This window comes from Mycteria americana, chromosome 1 (genome assembly GCF_035582795.1).
Source record: "Mycteria americana isolate JAX WOST 10 ecotype Jacksonville Zoo and Gardens chromosome 1, USCA_MyAme_1.0, whole genome shotgun sequence".
In the NCBI taxonomy this organism is placed as follows: Eukaryota; Metazoa; Chordata; class Aves; order Ciconiiformes; family Ciconiidae; genus Mycteria; species Mycteria americana.
This window is the reverse complement of record NC_134365.1, coordinates 221,748,943-221,764,427: the sequence shown is the minus strand read 5'-3', so window position 1 is coordinate 221,764,427 and position 15,485 is coordinate 221,748,943. Positions and strand designations below refer to the sequence as shown.

Below are 15,485 nucleotides of genomic sequence, written 5' to 3'. Positions count from 1 at the left end.
GGGGCCGCTACTTGTGACACACACATGTGATGAAATGCCAACGCCCCATGGGGCGTACGGCTTTACCCCCGGTGCTTCGGGCCTGGAAAGCAGCGGGTTAAATATGCCACAGAATAGCCCGTTTCCTCAAACTGGACTGATGGTTTTTTGTCTGTTTTCTTCTGAAAAGCATGGTGCAGACACGACATGGGTCTACGATAAAATGACGGTTCTCTGCTGGCGGGCACGACCAGACCTACAGGCTCAGCTGTCATTTGAAGGCTGGTACACAGGAGAACAAGTACTACAATCAAAATTTTTACTATATTAAAATAGCATTCTTTACAGTTGGTTCTGTTCACTACAACTGTCTCAAAACAGTATCTGCATGCAGATACCTCACAGCCTACGCAAACTAGAACATCGACAGGAAACACACCACATCTCACCGAAAGTACGGTCTACCCACACTTCCCACAAGACTGAACCCAGTCCCAAACGTGCAGGGAACCGTCACTTGCTGCTGACAATAAAGTTCTTGGTTTCTGCGGATGCCACGTGTGCACTGTGACGAGGGGAGGGCCTCCGCTGCTGTCCCATTCGCCGAACGCATGGCCTTTGTGAACAAAGATCGGCTCTGCTTCCTTGCCAGAGCTGTCCCAGCTCTGCGTGTCATACACGTGCACGGTCCCATCAAAACCTTGAATAAAAGGGAATCAGACCGCAGAAGTAAATTGCTTGTTCTAGTCCCGTCGGGCTCACGCTCACCTCCCAGCAGCGCTGCCGAGACAGAAACGAGGACAAAGGCCCAGACTGAAAACCTGTGACAGCAGAGCATCCAAGCCTCCGAGGAGCTTGTCTCAAGCTAACAGCTGCCAGGGAGAACACGGGCCAGATCCAAAAAGCCTGCAAATTCACTAGTCTGAATTTGCAATGCTCTGGCCAAGAGGCAGCCTTGCTGCCCAGCTGGTTCTTATCAGCGCGGTATCCCTGCGGCCAGGCTGTCGCTGGCACTATCAGGGCAGCGTTTGCTAAGAGTTTGGGGTCTTTGTTCTCCCAGGAGGGAAGCGGGAGTCCCCCCCAACCCATGCAGGCCCCTTCTGTGGCTGTTGGAGAGAGGCAGCTGCAGAGGACAATTAGCTCGCATCTCTGCTGGCTCCAGGAGGAGCTCTGAACAACCACCCCCTAACCGGGGTGTTAAAAGCGAGGTGGGGTGTGCTGGGCCTTGATAGAAATACAGATCAAAAAAGCATCCAGAAAAGGAGATCTCTGCCCAAAGCACATACCTGAAATGGCAAGGCAGCCTTCCAGAGCAGGAGCCCAGGAGACGCACAGGAACTCTGCACCCGAGCTGGCAGAGGGAACTCTGCACTTTGCCGAGGCCAAGTACTCTGAGGTTTTTCTTACGTCTGTTAGGGTGAGGTGCCCTCCGCTCGAGAGGCAAGCTACGGGCTGGAAGCTTGAGTCAGAGCCTTGAGGTCCGCGCCCGACTCCCATGCACCACCGCTCGCCACACGGCGCCGAGGGGACGGACACAGCCTCCAAGGGACTCTGCGGCTGCCGAACGTCAGCCAGGCACAGCTGGCCCTTGGCACAGCAGAGGAGCAACGTGTTGCAATCCAGGAACGCCAGGCCGCTGAGCTCCTCGCTGTTTCTGGAGGCTAGAAAAGAGAGGCAGATCTCAGATGCCACGAGGAGCATTTGCTCTCGAGGCAAGATTGCAGCAGAGAAATCGCTCCTGAGAAAGCAGATTTCTAGCCTTGTCCCTGGAAGTGGCTTTCAAGCAATGCTCTTCAAGAGAGCCAGCAGCAGAGACTGACAGCCTGCTCGAGAATTATCTCTGCACAGGATCTATGTGGGGCGGGCTCAGTCTGTACCCCTCAAAAGGTGATGTTAACACCCAGGCAGAGGAGACAGGCAGGCCCACGACTAACTCTAGCTCTGTTGGAGGTCCTCGTGGGGGACTTGACACAGACCAGGGCTCTGACAGCAGATGCCTCCAGCAGCGGGAGCCGCGTGAGTCCCTGTGGCACGGGGACAGAGCAGAGCCCTCCAGTGACAAACAGACTTGCCCTTCCCTCCTTTTGCTCAGCACACTGGGTTACAGCCGCTGGACACACACATTTTCCTCACCAGGGGATGAGGTGCGTGGGGACTGAGTCTTACTGCGTAGGTGAAGGCATACGGTCTCCAGGACCCCTCCAGGACTCCCAACAAACCAGACCTGGATTCGCCGCCTCGAGGTAAGGCAGGGCTGGTTTAATGAGGCTGGCGTGATCCCTCCTCTCATCCACATGGACAGATCACAGAGTAACGCAGAGCTCAGTCAGAAGTTGATGCCGATTTCAACGACCCCAAGCGATGTGACTCGGGGGCCAGCACCTCCCTCGTTTGGGACAACATATACAGCAGCCCTCTGCTAACCCAATTCTTTGCACCGAAACCATCTACAGAGCTCCCGTACGGCACAGATCTGGGGCAGAAGCCTGAGAAACCACTGTCATGGGAGTAGAGAAAAGCTGGAGATGGAGCTCTTTCCTCAGTGCAGTGTACTTTCTGCAAATCTCTTTATACCCTTCGGCACACGTCTGGAAGTACCCCCCCAGGGAAATGTTCGCCACCTGAGCAGTTACCCTTGCTTTAACCAAACTCCAGCTTTCCAAAATCAGATGTTAGACTTGGCTTGAATACCTGCCATGTAGACATTTTTCCTCGATTCAACCTCTGTAATTTGGACGCTGTTGAGTCTTGAGCCGTGAAGGACCCACGGGGCTCTGGCCGAAATGGTTGCAATTTTAGCCCAAGGTTGCCCAGTGCCATTTTCTGTAGGTATGGCACTTACAGATTTAATAACATCTATTTGAAAGAGATGTAAGCAGTTGTAAAACACATCAGGAGTCAAGTAATCCACAAGATTAAGCTGTTTCACAAAGATACCTCACAAAGCTAAAAGTGACCTACTAAACCCAACAAGAAATCCAATTATGACTAACCCCCTCTCCAGAATAAAACCACTCTCTCCAACACATCCAGCAAGGATTGACAACAAGCCATTTAAAATCTAGCAAAACGCATGGGAAGTTGTGAATCACGATGTCTATTTTCAACAAAGAAGAACAAGAAAACTTCTAATAACCTTTTCTACTTCGTTTCTGGTGGTTTCAAAGTATTTTGCAAGAGTAGACAAAGCAATGGCAATCCTTTTCTAGAAGCAGGCAGACATAGGCTTGGAGGACTGAGGTGGTTCATGGTATATCCTGAAAGGTGATGTATGGAGCTCTTTATTTCTAACCCTTGGCATTATTAAGGGAACGCTGTGCCAACTACATGATTAGGGGTTTTGTTTGTATGACCAAGAGCTCACAAGTAAGTGGAAAGCCACTGTGACAGGCCTAAACCTACTAATTCCCTTACGAGGTTTGTGCCGTCAAGTCCACATCTTTCCAAGCCACCAGAATTAGCGTAGACACTTGTCTCGTGCCCTTCTCCAGCCCCTGCCACACAAGGGCAGTCACTCAGGACTTCACTGAATGCTGCACTGCCACTCCTCTGCTCATTTTATGCCCAGGAAGAAGAGGAAGCTAGAGACGCTTGATGCAAGGACTGCATTGAGAAACTACCCAAGCTCAGAAACATGTTCCCTTACCAGAGTCCTCTGCTGACACCTGCCAGACCTGGAGGGAGCTGTCTGGTGGTCCACTCGTCACCAGCAAGCTGAGGAAATGAAAAGAACCCCACAAAACTCTTCAGGAGCAGAGAACAGCCTTTTTTTCCCAGCCTGGGACAAACTGGTCTGCCACTCCTCCTGTGCTCAGGAGCTCCTGCCTCTGCTTGGAGCCGCGAAGGGGCCATAAGGACCATAATGCCACAACTCCTCATGCCAGGGTGCTCTACACAGCCCAGGCAAACACAGCCCCAGGCAACAGCATTTAATTAGCACATTTTCCAAAAGCGCTAGACTAAGAACGGTGCAAAGAGCCCCAAAGTAGCAACGGGGGCTTGTGTAGGAGGAGAGAGCTGAAGGAGTGAAATGAATCAGCCAGAGGGAAGCGTGTTTGCCTGGTCTACAATCCACGGCAGGAAAAAAACCTTCTGAACCTGCATACGCAGGGACTTACAGAGCAGTGGCAGCAGCCACCGGTATCCTGCTCTGCCTGCTGAGCACCTCCACGCAGCGCCAAATGCAGAAGGAAGGGATGGAAAAGGCAGAGGAAGGAAGCTATACAGGCCCCTGTTGCTCAAAAGTGGGGTAGGGAGGGATCCCTGGTGAGCCAGCTTCAATGTCAGCAGCCCCTGCGGCTCACTCCTGGAAGAAGCTGAGGATTCAAGTTACCCAGCAGCAGCTTCAGTTGCTCTGCTGGCTGCCCCACGAGACACACCACTGCAGCTTTCAGTGCCGCAGCAGTGGGGTGCACCCCATTTTGCTGAGCACCCTGATAGACGGCTCCTCTCCAAACACCATGACAGGGTTCTGGGAGGACCACTACGTGTCACTGGCCAGCAAATCCCCACTCAGACTCACACTGCTCTCAGAGCTGGCAGGATTAACCAGCTGGGTTGGGAAGCAGGCAAGGAGCTCGCTCTCTCAGTGGACAAACCCCCTCTCCATCTCCAGTACACCCTGGAAGGACCTCGTGGCTGTACCTGGTGTCCGGCACATGTTTCAGGCTGTACACCGGGCGGTTTGAAAATCCACCACATTCCACCTTGAAATCTCTCTCTGGACACAGGCCCTAGAAATCAGAGACAAAGTCATTTCTTCACACGTAATGGTGCAGAGCTTGGCGTGGTCAGTTACCATGAAAAAAAGACAGAGACATGAGACACACTCTCGCTTGGTAAAGCTCTTGCCTGTCCTGTAATGCCTGTTTCAACAGGAGCTACAGGATTGAAAGATCCCAAAATAGTTACGAGGAAAAAAAGATACGGAGAAAGCTCCTGCCAAGAGCTCTGCCTGGGTTCGTTGCCATCCGTGCACGTCTGGCTCAGAAGGTTTCTGCTTACCCAGTGACCACACACCACCTTCTACTTTAGCGTAGAGGTCACCCACCCAGGGGCCAACATTGCTGTTCAGCAGTACGGTGCCCCAGGCTCGGCCATCTCAGCCAGTCCCTTCTTCGTTTGCCTTGGTGTCCTCATCTGTCCTATTTCCCCATGAAACGCTTTCATTCACACATCTGGAGATGAAGTTTTCATGGCACAAGCTGTCCGGAGAGCAGCAGGATTACATGACCGGATTGCCAACCTGCGCTACCTCAACCGGACAGCAGCCGGATCAATGACATGCTTTACCTTTTGACCAAAGCTGCTCAAAACCTGGCCAAGTCCTTGTCAGAGCAACCGGGACCAGGTAATAGCTTGTGAAGCCCAGCACAGCACAGCCCTACCTCGTTCTCTGAAGACACCAGGCCAAGAGGACAGAGTGACCTGGTGCCACCCTGGCTGCAACACCCACCTGGGTCTCCTTCGCCTGCAGCGTCGGTGGTGGGAGCAGCTGCAGGATCTCATGCCCACCAGACTGGCCATACCCGGCTACGCACACACCTTGGAGTTGGGGATGAAGAACCAGGGACACGATGAGGGATGCCCCCCCGCCTGGCCCACCCTGCCTGAGCCAGACCCCCGAGTCACAGCACGGTCCATCCAGAACCCTAGACCCAGAGCCCCAGCCCAGGCCGAACCCCGGTACAGCCCTAGCCACCTGGCCCCACTCCTGGGGTCCCTGCACCTTGGCCTCCCCATTGGGGTCCTGGCCTGGCCCGACCCCACGGCCTCCCTTCTCCCCCCTCCGCCGCCCCGGCCCGGCCCCGCGGCCATTTTCCCTTCCCCCTTGTCCCCCGTCTTTCTCCCGGTGTCTCGGCTCGGCCCAGCCCCCCTAACCCCGCCCAGAGGCCCGGCCCAGCCCCTCTCCTCCCCTCAGCACCACCCGACCCGACCCGGCCCGCCGCCCTCCGCCCCGCTACCGCCCGGCCTGCTGCCGCCGCCGGGCCGGCCCGCACTCACGGTTCCCCCGGGCCCATTCGATAACGCGGGTGGGCGCCTGGAGCTCGAAGGTGTGCAGGTCCTTGTACCTGCGGGGAGAGAGAGGGAAGGGGGGGAGGTTGGCGGGGCCGGGGGACCGAGGCCGGGCCGGGGCCGGGGCTCCCTCACAGGCGCAGGGACAGCAGCAGCCACTCGTCCGCCTCCTCCTCCCCGGCGCCCACCGCCTCCATGGCAACGCCCGCCCTCCCGGCGCGCCTGTGACGTCACGCGGCGGCGCGCAGCAGTGACGTTCCCAGGCGAGGAGGGGGCGGGACGGTTGCAAACCGGTCGCGACCGGTTGAAACCGGTCGGTGCCGGCGGCTCTGAGGGAACCGCGGGCCGCGGTCGCCTCCCTGAGGGAAAAGGCGGGGTGTAGGGGGGAAAGCGGCGTTATCCCCGCGGGGGTATCCCCCGCCCGGGGTGCCGGGGGTGAGCGTGGCCTCCGGGCCGCGGATCCTCCGTGGGCAGCGTGTTACCGTGGCGGGGGCGGCGGAAGGCTGGGGAAGCAGGGTCAGGTCCCGTTGCGTTGTTGTCTTTAATGGCACGTCTTTATTTTAACGATCGGAACACTAAAATGGAGGTCACGGGGCAGGCTTACATGCGGGTTTGTAAGTATAAGACAGGTAATGATGCAGCGCAGGTCTGTGCGTCTTCTCAAATATATGGCAATATCTGTGTGCAGGTGCGGTGACAAATTGAGAAGCTTCACAAATCTTTGTAAAAGTCAGCCTAAACTCTTCCCCTGATGCCACCTCTGTATGATGTGGTGGTTACCTACTGGTTCCCAACTAACCTTTACATAGGCTTTGCTTTCTCATTTTTGACAAAGCTGTGTCGTTCATAGGTACTTTACTGTTTTCCTGACGGGGGCTGTGTATCACCTCATCGACTCCGGTCCCCTCTGCCATGAGGATGCTGCTCAAACCGAGAGTGCAGGGCTGGGCCTGGCCGTGAGCCCACGTTTGCAGAAGATGATACCGCTCTTTCAGTGATAATGTTCCTCTCCATTTCTCTCCAGTGTAGGCTCAGACCAGGTGCTGAAGGATTGGTGCAGCTAACTTTCTTCCAGCTGTGGGCTCACTGCCTGTTAACAGTGACGCTTCAGGATCAGTGGTGATAATTGGGAGTTTATTGCAGGTTATTGTGCTTTTTCTGTCTTCTGGCTGGGTTTTAGCTGGCACGCACAGTGTTGTGAGGCAAGCTGTGTCTATTTTCTATAACACTGCAAGGTGGCAGCCTACAGCTTCTGAGGTGGCTCTGGAGTAATCAGAAAAATGACTTGTTTTTACAGAAATACATCTGAATGTGAATCTTTTCGTCTGTGTAGTGTCTCCTGCGTTTTGTGACGTTCTGTACTGTGTCTCTTTCCCTCACTTTTCAGCGTGCTGTCAATGTCAGTCCTGCAGAAGTTGTCAGAGAGGGATGGAGATGCTTTGGGCGGTTTTGTAAGGCAGTTTCCTGGGCACCTGAAGTACTTGGAGAGGTGATAGGACATTTTGGGTGACGTGATGGGTTCAGACTTGGGCTGTGCTGTCTGGACTGTGTGCACGGGGCTAATTCAGGGCTGGCAGTACAGAAGTGAGTGAGAAAGAAGCAAGGGTGAAAGCAGGTACAGAGGCAGAAGTGCTGTGGAAACAAGGATGGAAAGCCAGACTTCTTTCTTCAGCCAAGAGGCTGCGTGCTGCTCTGGAAGCAGTAACTGGAGCTGGTCAATGTGAGAAGCACTTCCAGCAGTAGTTAATTTCCTGACATCCTCCACTTTGTTGCTTCAAGATACGTTGGTATTAGAACTGTTCGGAGAAAGGATGGCAAGAATTCTCATGAAGAGGTGTTTTATTCACATTATTTTTGTAAAATAGCTCAACACTCTGAAATTCACTAAAACCCTTGTCTTAGCAAGTCTTTCTACATGCTGTGATTCAGAAAGAAGGTGTTGAGTAAACATCTTGTGAAGAATCCGAAACAAACTGACTGCTCTGTAGGGCTTTTTTAATGTAAAGAATATGATTGTTACAATACCTTTGATAGAAGCCTGTGAGGGATGTAGGAGTGAGCCGGGAAGTAAAGCCATGACAGTACCCGCTGCCTGTGAGAATACAGAGATGTGGCATTCCCTGGGCTCAGAGCTGGGTCAGCCTTTTGTCACTTTCTCCCATTAACTCTTTTCTCATCTGTGTGCGTTAATTGCAGGACATGAGCTTAGCCTGAGGTGGACAAGTGGCCAAGTGAGCGCAAGGTGCTCCTCCAGCAAGGCGTGAGAACCGAGAGAAGGAGAAATACCAAAGGAAGGGCTGGGAGCCAGACGTTCGGCTGTGAGCTGTGGTGCAGCCGTGCTCTCGTACTGCCCTGCATCACTTACAATCCACACAGGAACAGGTTGTGTCTCCCCTGAACTCCAGAGACTGGTTTAGGGGGTGGTAATAACTGGAAGTTATCTTCTGGTGGCCGCTGTCTGAGAAGGAGCATGAGGCAGAACAGTGTGGGGAGTGACTGGGTGCTGTGGGTCCCAGGTGGGGAGAGCAGAGAGCCTGAAAACGTTTTTCTCTTCACATTCTCACCTTTTATTTTATCTTATCTTCTCTTTATCATTCCAGTGGACTAGGGGAGCAAAGTGGTTAAGTGGGGGAAAAAACTCTCCAGTACTACAGATAACACAGGGTGTTTTTGAAGTACCAAGGCCTGAATGAAGATGACAACTGAAATGACCATTTAAGTTGAAACAAAATAAACATTTTAAGGTTTTTTCAAAATCTCTCCAGAAAATAAATATTTTAATCTCAAAATATTGAAGGAGAGAGTAAAAAATGGGAACATCTGTTACAGAGTTAGAATAATAGGAGCAGGCTAAGCTGTTTCGTTACACCTCAGCGTGTGACTTTGCCGTATATATTTTAAGAAAATACAAAACTGCTGTTTTTTTTCAGCAGGTTCTGTGCGTGCAGAGAGCCTGGCAAAGTGAAGGCAACTCAGAGTACTACAGCTTTAGTTGCTTCTCTCTGCCCGCTGGCTTTGCACTGTATCTGCTTTTGAGCAGCCTTGGAGACATGTACGTTGGGAAAGGAAACTGTGAAAGAGCTAGCAATGGAAATCGTGAGTTTGAGAACTGATACACTCTTTAAAGAAAGTGAAACGGTACTTGCCTACTGGGATGTCCGAGCAGTCTTCAGTCTGAATATTACACAGTAGTTACAAGGATAAAAATAATATTTCCAGTTGCTATTTCTATAGCTGAGCCCCCCTCAGAAGCTTGGAAGGAGGCTCAGGACATTATTTGGATTTACTTCACTGTAGCTTTTCTGCAGAAACTGAAATCTGACCCTATATGGAGTGGATGTATGCGTATGTGCAGCCCCACACAGACTGATGTTATTGCTCTACCCCCGAAGTTACTCAAATAACCATGGGTGGCACTCCTCAGAAAACTCGGTTGTCGCGAGGTGAGTTACCCTTTCGTCTGTTACAGAAGCATGGTCCTCTTGTGTTCCACCTTTGGGGGTGCTGAAGCAATGACTGTGGGTAGGAACGCTGGCAGTGCCACCTGAAGACTTTGAGCCTGCAGTGCAAATCTGCGTATCACAGAATCACATAATTGTATAGGTTGGAAAAGACCTTTAAGATCGAGTCCAACCATTAACCTAACACTACTAAGCCCACCACTACACCATGTCCCTAAGCACCTCATCCAAACGTCCTTTAAATACCTCCAGGGATGGGGACTCCACCACTTCCCTGGGCAGCCTGTTCCAATGCTGGACAACCCTTGCAGTGAAGTAAAATTCCCTAATATCCAGTCTAAACCTCCCCTGGTGCAACTTGAGGCCATTTCACCAATATCACCTCTTCCTCAGCTGTGGAATAGCAAGGGGCTAGATCATCAGCTCTCACAGCTAGAAAGAAACACTACCAAAGTAAAAGAAGCAGCTCTTGAGGTCTACCTGTTTGTGGGAAAACTCTTCCAGAGTTCAAGAGAGCCTGAGTCTGAAAAATCCTCGCAAGAGTTTAACAAGAAGAGTTCCCTGAGGATCTTTACTCTCACATACAGGTGACATCTGTGGGCAGATCCTTATTTTTATCACACTTTTAAGTGCACATGATGAAGTTTGGCAAACTGTAATATACGTGCAGGATGCCAGCCGACCTCAAAGGCCAAGGTGGACCAGCTCTACCACTGGGACTGTGAACCTGGCTGATGAGCTCAGTAAGACAGCCTGTTCTTGAACCTGTCTGAAGGGCCAAGTCCTTGTTTTTGTGCAATCTGGCCCTGCTCTTTTCAGCTCTGTTTTCTGAACTCATGAGAGAAATAACCTCCTTTGTGATTCTCAATTGTCATGTAGGGAGGATCTGTAAGATCTGGCAGAGCCCTTTGGCTACTGTCACAGTTTTTCTTCAGTTAATCAGTTATTGAGGTATGGGCATATTGCAGTCTTCAGGGATGAATGACTATCACTGCTGAAAGCTTGCTGAAAGCTTAGAGCTGATGAAAGACTAGAGGAAAGACTCTGTGTTCATCAAAGAAATTTTACTGGGTGGATTTTCAGAGACTTTTTATATGAAGGGTGAGCTTATCCATGAAAATGTACTGCTCAGCCCTGAAGGTCTAAGAATGAAGTTAGTGAAGGCTGAGGTTATCATTCCTCGTTCATGGCTGATGGCACTTATCTGTTCATTTAGCCCCCATGTGGAAATCATCCGTTTGCTCTCTATAAAGACGACATTTGTATTTCTCCAAGATGCAGAAGTGAGTCTTTTTTATTCTATGATAATTTGTCACCACAGAATCCCTGCAAGCATGTGGAGAAGCAGAATGGGAATAGAGAAGGCTTTGAGGCAGCCTGGCATGCCTCACAGAGATGGTCTCTAAGACAAAATGATCTGAGGAGTTTTTATGAAGGCTTCTGGGACGAGATGTGCGTGAGTCCTCTGAATGTAGATGAAGGTACCTAGTATTTGCTTTTTTGAAGACGTCATTATTTTACCAGCTTCAATGCCTTATAGTAAGAGAAAACTGATTTTTTTGGATGCTGATACAATTTATCAAACACTTAAAGAATTTTTCCCTGTGCAGGGATTTTAAGAACATCCATTATTTGGTGAAGAAGTTCCTGAGTGCATTATTGTCTTGGGCACAGTAGAGGTGATGGTCAGTACTCCTTCTCTGAGGGGTATGATGAGATACGTGCTGAAATGAGCTGTTCATATTCAGCATTCTTTCATGTTCGTGTGGGCTGCACACCGAGAGTGATCACCCCTTGTACATTTATAGTAAACTTCAAAGTGCTGTAGGTGAATTCTTGGAAAGTTTGGTAGACCTGCCTTTTCTTGCAGGGTGGTTACTCTGAAGAGCCTAACTTTTGGACCAAATTAAAGAGTATTTCACTCTGGCCAAGACAGTGCCAGTCACTGTGACACATTGATGAAAACCAGGGAGAAGGTGGTGGACAGTGGTGTTTTCAGGACCTCCCTGCAAGCAAAATGTAATTTTGGGACTATTGCATTTCCTTTGTAGTCCTTGCTTATCTTCAGGTAGAGGTGGGAAGGCCAGTTCTTCAAGACTGTGTCTCGGAGTTAACTGTTTTGAGCCACAAGGATCTCCTGTGCTCTTTGGAGGAAGATCAGCTGAAAGTTAGAACAGGAATGGCTACCAAGAATTGGTGTCAGATATTTGTGGCAAACACACTGATGCAGTATTTTTTCCCATTCTTTGTTCTCATTCAGTTTTTGAATGCAGCAGACCTTGTGGGCATTTCTATGGCCACAGAGCCCATCCAGCCCCATCCTCTGCTGTGACTCTGAAATCCAGACCCGTGCAAGGCAACTGCATGGCTCAGTATGTTCAGGGATGAGTATTTCAAACAGAAATGCAGGTTTGTTTGGGTTTTTTTTCTTTTATGTCTGAGAAGTCAAATAAATGATGTAGCTGCTTTTTGGTCTACCAGGCAGACAGTAGGGAACGGGGAGGTGGACTTTCCATCAACCAGTCCAAAAAAGGAGGCTTGAGGAATCCTAAGGACTCTGAACCACTCATCCTGCAATCCGTGCATCCTTTCAGGAACACACCAGCTTGTAGTGTTGAGCTTGCCCTGGCCACAAGCAAGGTCTGCATTCTTAGGGTTGTGTGTTTGTAGTCAGTTGCTCTGAACTCACAGATCAAAACACTCAGCCTAAAAAATTAAAAATGTCGAGATACAGCCTGCCACGTGCCTGCCTACAGAGTTTGCAAGGACCATAAAGTGATGACCCAGACTGCTGCCACAGCAGACATAAGATGCCTAGGAAGCAGAGGTGGAAACCCTTGGAGGAGTGTGGAGTCCAGCTTCCTCCTAGATAACAAGGTATTTGCTGTAAACAGAAATAGGAAGAAAACCTGTTTATTTCAGTGAAAGTAACATTGCTATTTAAAGCTAACAAAACCAAAACTAATGTGACAGATTTGGGAAGCATGGCTTCCTACAGTTCCTGCAGAGGCAGCGATGCGTGAGGCTGCTCTCAGAGCCGTGCCTAGGCTATTTTCAACCCTCTGGGGTCTTGTGTCCTGCAAAGAGGCACTGCTCTGGCTTAATCCTTAGAAGGACTTTCCTCTTCCTCTGCTAGGTTCTCCTGAAAAATAAAATGTTAAGGTTAGTACAGCATATTCTACTTAAATGGAGGTTATTTTGTTAGCGTGCTGGTGGTAGAGACTCCAGTGTTTAGAATTTTAAGGAATATATACTGGAACAATGGAACTGTTTGGAAGGATGCACTTCCAGAGGGTGAAGACTTTTTTTTTGGTGAAATTCACAGCCACAGGAGCCTGGGGAGGCAGTAGGATAAGTAGGTTCAGAGGGATTAGATGCATTTGTGGAGGGTGAGTCCAACAGGGCCTTTAAATACAGTGGTCTGGATGCATGCTGTGGCCATCAGCAGAACTTCAGGAGACAAGAATCAGCTCACCACGTCCTGATGATGGGGCTTTCCCCAGTCTGTTACTGCATGCTGGAGATGAGATGCTGCTTTGGACGGGTCTTGATCTGGGCCAGTTCATGCTCTGTTTGTAACTCCTTTAGTTGTCATGGTATATTACATTTCTAGGCATATTACCTGCAAATGTAACCAAGGCATCTCCTCTCTTGGCTCCTGTTCCCTGGACTGGAGTTTCTAACCTCTGCCCTGGTGTCTCAGTGCTTCCCTGGTATTCTTAATTAATGTACGTTGTCTGTCTTCAGTGGCTTTTCTCATTTATAATGTTTGCAAAATTGTAGTGAAATTCTTAAATTTCATTGCCTCAGTGGAATTAATTTACATGCATTTTATCAAATCTGTCATTTCTAGACTCCTGTGGCGTTTAGAGACCACATATGATGTATTAACAACAAAGATGGCAGACTTAGCATACCTTTCCTAGACTACCTCTTCTGCTCTCCTCTTACTTACTTTGTGGGTTATGCTAATAGTCTGTTAAAATTTTGATTAATCTTGTTATCTATTCATGTGACTAATCTTTGCGTTATGCTCAGTGCTTGATTTCATCAGCATCTTGTGACAATGACTGCCATACTTTAATTAACTATTGACAGATAAAAGTAACTTTCCCATCTGTCTCTTTAGGGTCACTTGTTCTATGAGATGTGGTGGACCTCCTCAGTGCTATATAAAAAGAAATGCAGCATTTTTTCACTTCTTCCTAGCCAAAATCTCTTGTGTTGCAGTTTAGTCTCATAATTTTTTTTTCTGCCCACGATAAACCTAAAAAGCAAGGTCTGAATTGTGGTTGCCTTGAATGTATTTGCGGGTTATTATCCAGTATCCCCTCAGTCACCTCTTCAAATTATAGAACCCGCGTCTTCCAGTTCTTCCCTGAAGACCATAAGTTTCTGACCCCAGGGCTCTTCTCTGGGCCTCCTGCATGGGTGATCTCTGCACACGTGGTGCGAGGTGAGACCTTAGCTGCTCTTCTTTCGTACTGTATTTTCTGTTTTCTGCTTCCTTATCTGTTTCCTTCTGCTTTTCTAACTAGAAGAGGCAGGAAATTTTTCCCAGGGAGCTTTTCCTTGGAAAAGTTGATCTATTAAAACTGCATCAGCTTTGACGTAGTTTAGATTAGCCAGATTCCTGGAGAATAAAGCAGCCTTGCTGAATAGCGACAGGCACTGCAGAAAAGCCCCGTGGCCAGGACCAGAGCAGAGGCTTGAACTTGACTCTCCTGCCTGTCAACTCCCTGCCAGGACACTATGATGTCTGCCACCTCATATTGCTCATTTTGGGAGAGATCTCATATTTGTCCCAATGTAGACAAAATTCTTATTTTCTGACAAGGGCTAGTATTTTGTTTGTGCTTTCTTTAGCTGTGTTGTCATGCTAATGCCAGCTCTTGAAGCAGTCAGTCTGAATGCACTTCTGTTTATAGGAACTTGGTATTTTTATCCTAAACTTTCTTTTGCCATAACCCAAAACAATTTTCTGAAGGTATGCTGCACATGCTCTTTGGGTATGTCCTCACTGGCAGCTTTCAACTTGCACTGAAAGAACTGGGGGAGCAAGAATTACTGAGAAAGGAAAAAGGTGTTCGGAAAGTACTGAGAAGTTAGTTTTCCAAACCCATTTGAGAATGTCGTTTTTAAATTGGGGATGGGAGAACACACTTACTTCTTTTGGAGGAGGAGGAGTGGTATTATATTTTTTTTCCTGTCTTCTAAGTCGCCACCTGTAACAAAGTGCTCGGTGAACATGAACTTTGGACAGTGATTTCGTGCAGAATAAGGTGCTCTAGTTTATGGACAAGTACCTTACAAGAAATGCTGGGTGTTTTTTTGAAAATGTGTTCTCTGATGTGGATATGTAAAATGATAGGAAAATAGAACTATGAAGTAAATTAAATCCTGTTTCTTACCTGAGATCCAGAGATACCACAGATCACCGTGGTAAGGGGAAAGCATTTATTGTATCTGCTCTGGAGACTCTTAACATAGGCTAGAGATACCTCATGTACTACCAATTTAGGTATTTGGGTACTAGACAGTCTTGCTGCAAAGAGCAGAACAAACATCCATGTGGTTTTTCCTTCTTGGCAGAATAAATTAGCCCAGGAAATCTGAGGCATGTGGATGTGCAGAGATCATGGAGCGGAATGTCATAGTTCCTTTTCTGGTTTGGGATTTTGGACATTCTCCCTGTCTGCAGTCACATTCCCATATTCTTTCAGTTAAGCTTATAAACCCATTTGACCTGGGAAAAATGCGCAAAACAGTAAGAGGATAGGAGGGCATTTATCCTCCGCACACTATTTAAAAATCTTTGTTTTTTCAACTTTTGTTTGTGTTTTTCAGTGAATGAAAAAAGTGAAAATCAAACGAAAAGGTAAAAAAAAAAGGGATTAAACATTCCAAAAGAGAAAAACAGAAGAGGCATCTAGAAAAAGCCGAACTTTATGAAAATTATCCTGAAATTAGACAACGATTTTAATTTCAAAATTTTTATGGAAAACTTGTAAGAAGTGCCAGAAATTATTA

At 48.8% G+C, this 15,485-nt stretch overlaps 1 protein-coding gene and 2 long non-coding RNA genes across 3 annotated transcripts; 2 read left to right on the top strand and 1 right to left on the bottom strand.

The window, feature by feature from the left end:
* Nucleotides 1–284: 284 nt before the first annotated feature.
* WDR73 (WD repeat domain 73) lies at nucleotides 285–6,237 on the bottom strand. The gene is made up of 8 exons (XM_075491354.1): nucleotides 6,130–6,237; nucleotides 5,983–6,050; nucleotides 5,435–5,523; nucleotides 4,624–4,712; nucleotides 3,626–3,693; nucleotides 2,671–2,835; nucleotides 1,266–1,640; nucleotides 285–679 (listed from the first exon to the last, which is right to left on the bottom strand). The coding sequence occupies exons 1-8, from the start codon at nucleotides 6,189–6,191 to the stop codon at nucleotides 441–443; spliced, it is 1,155 nt and encodes a 384-aa protein (XP_075347469.1). The 5' UTR covers nucleotides 6,192–6,237; the 3' UTR covers nucleotides 285–440.
* A 219-nt stretch (nucleotides 6,238–6,456) lies between these two features.
* On the top strand, nucleotides 6,457–9,109 carry LOC142405059 (uncharacterized). The gene is made up of 3 exons (XR_012774044.1): nucleotides 6,457–7,137; nucleotides 8,191–8,376; nucleotides 8,595–9,109. It is a non-coding gene; the product is annotated as an uncharacterized LOC142405059 (long non-coding RNA).
* Nucleotides 9,110–9,116: 7 nt separating this feature from the next.
* LOC142405060 (uncharacterized) lies at nucleotides 9,117–11,140 on the top strand. Its single transcript, XR_012774045.1, has 3 exons — nucleotides 9,117–9,437; nucleotides 10,777–10,936; nucleotides 11,066–11,140. It is a non-coding gene; the product is annotated as an uncharacterized LOC142405060 (long non-coding RNA).
* The last annotated feature ends 4,345 nt before the right edge of the window (nucleotides 11,141–15,485 follow it).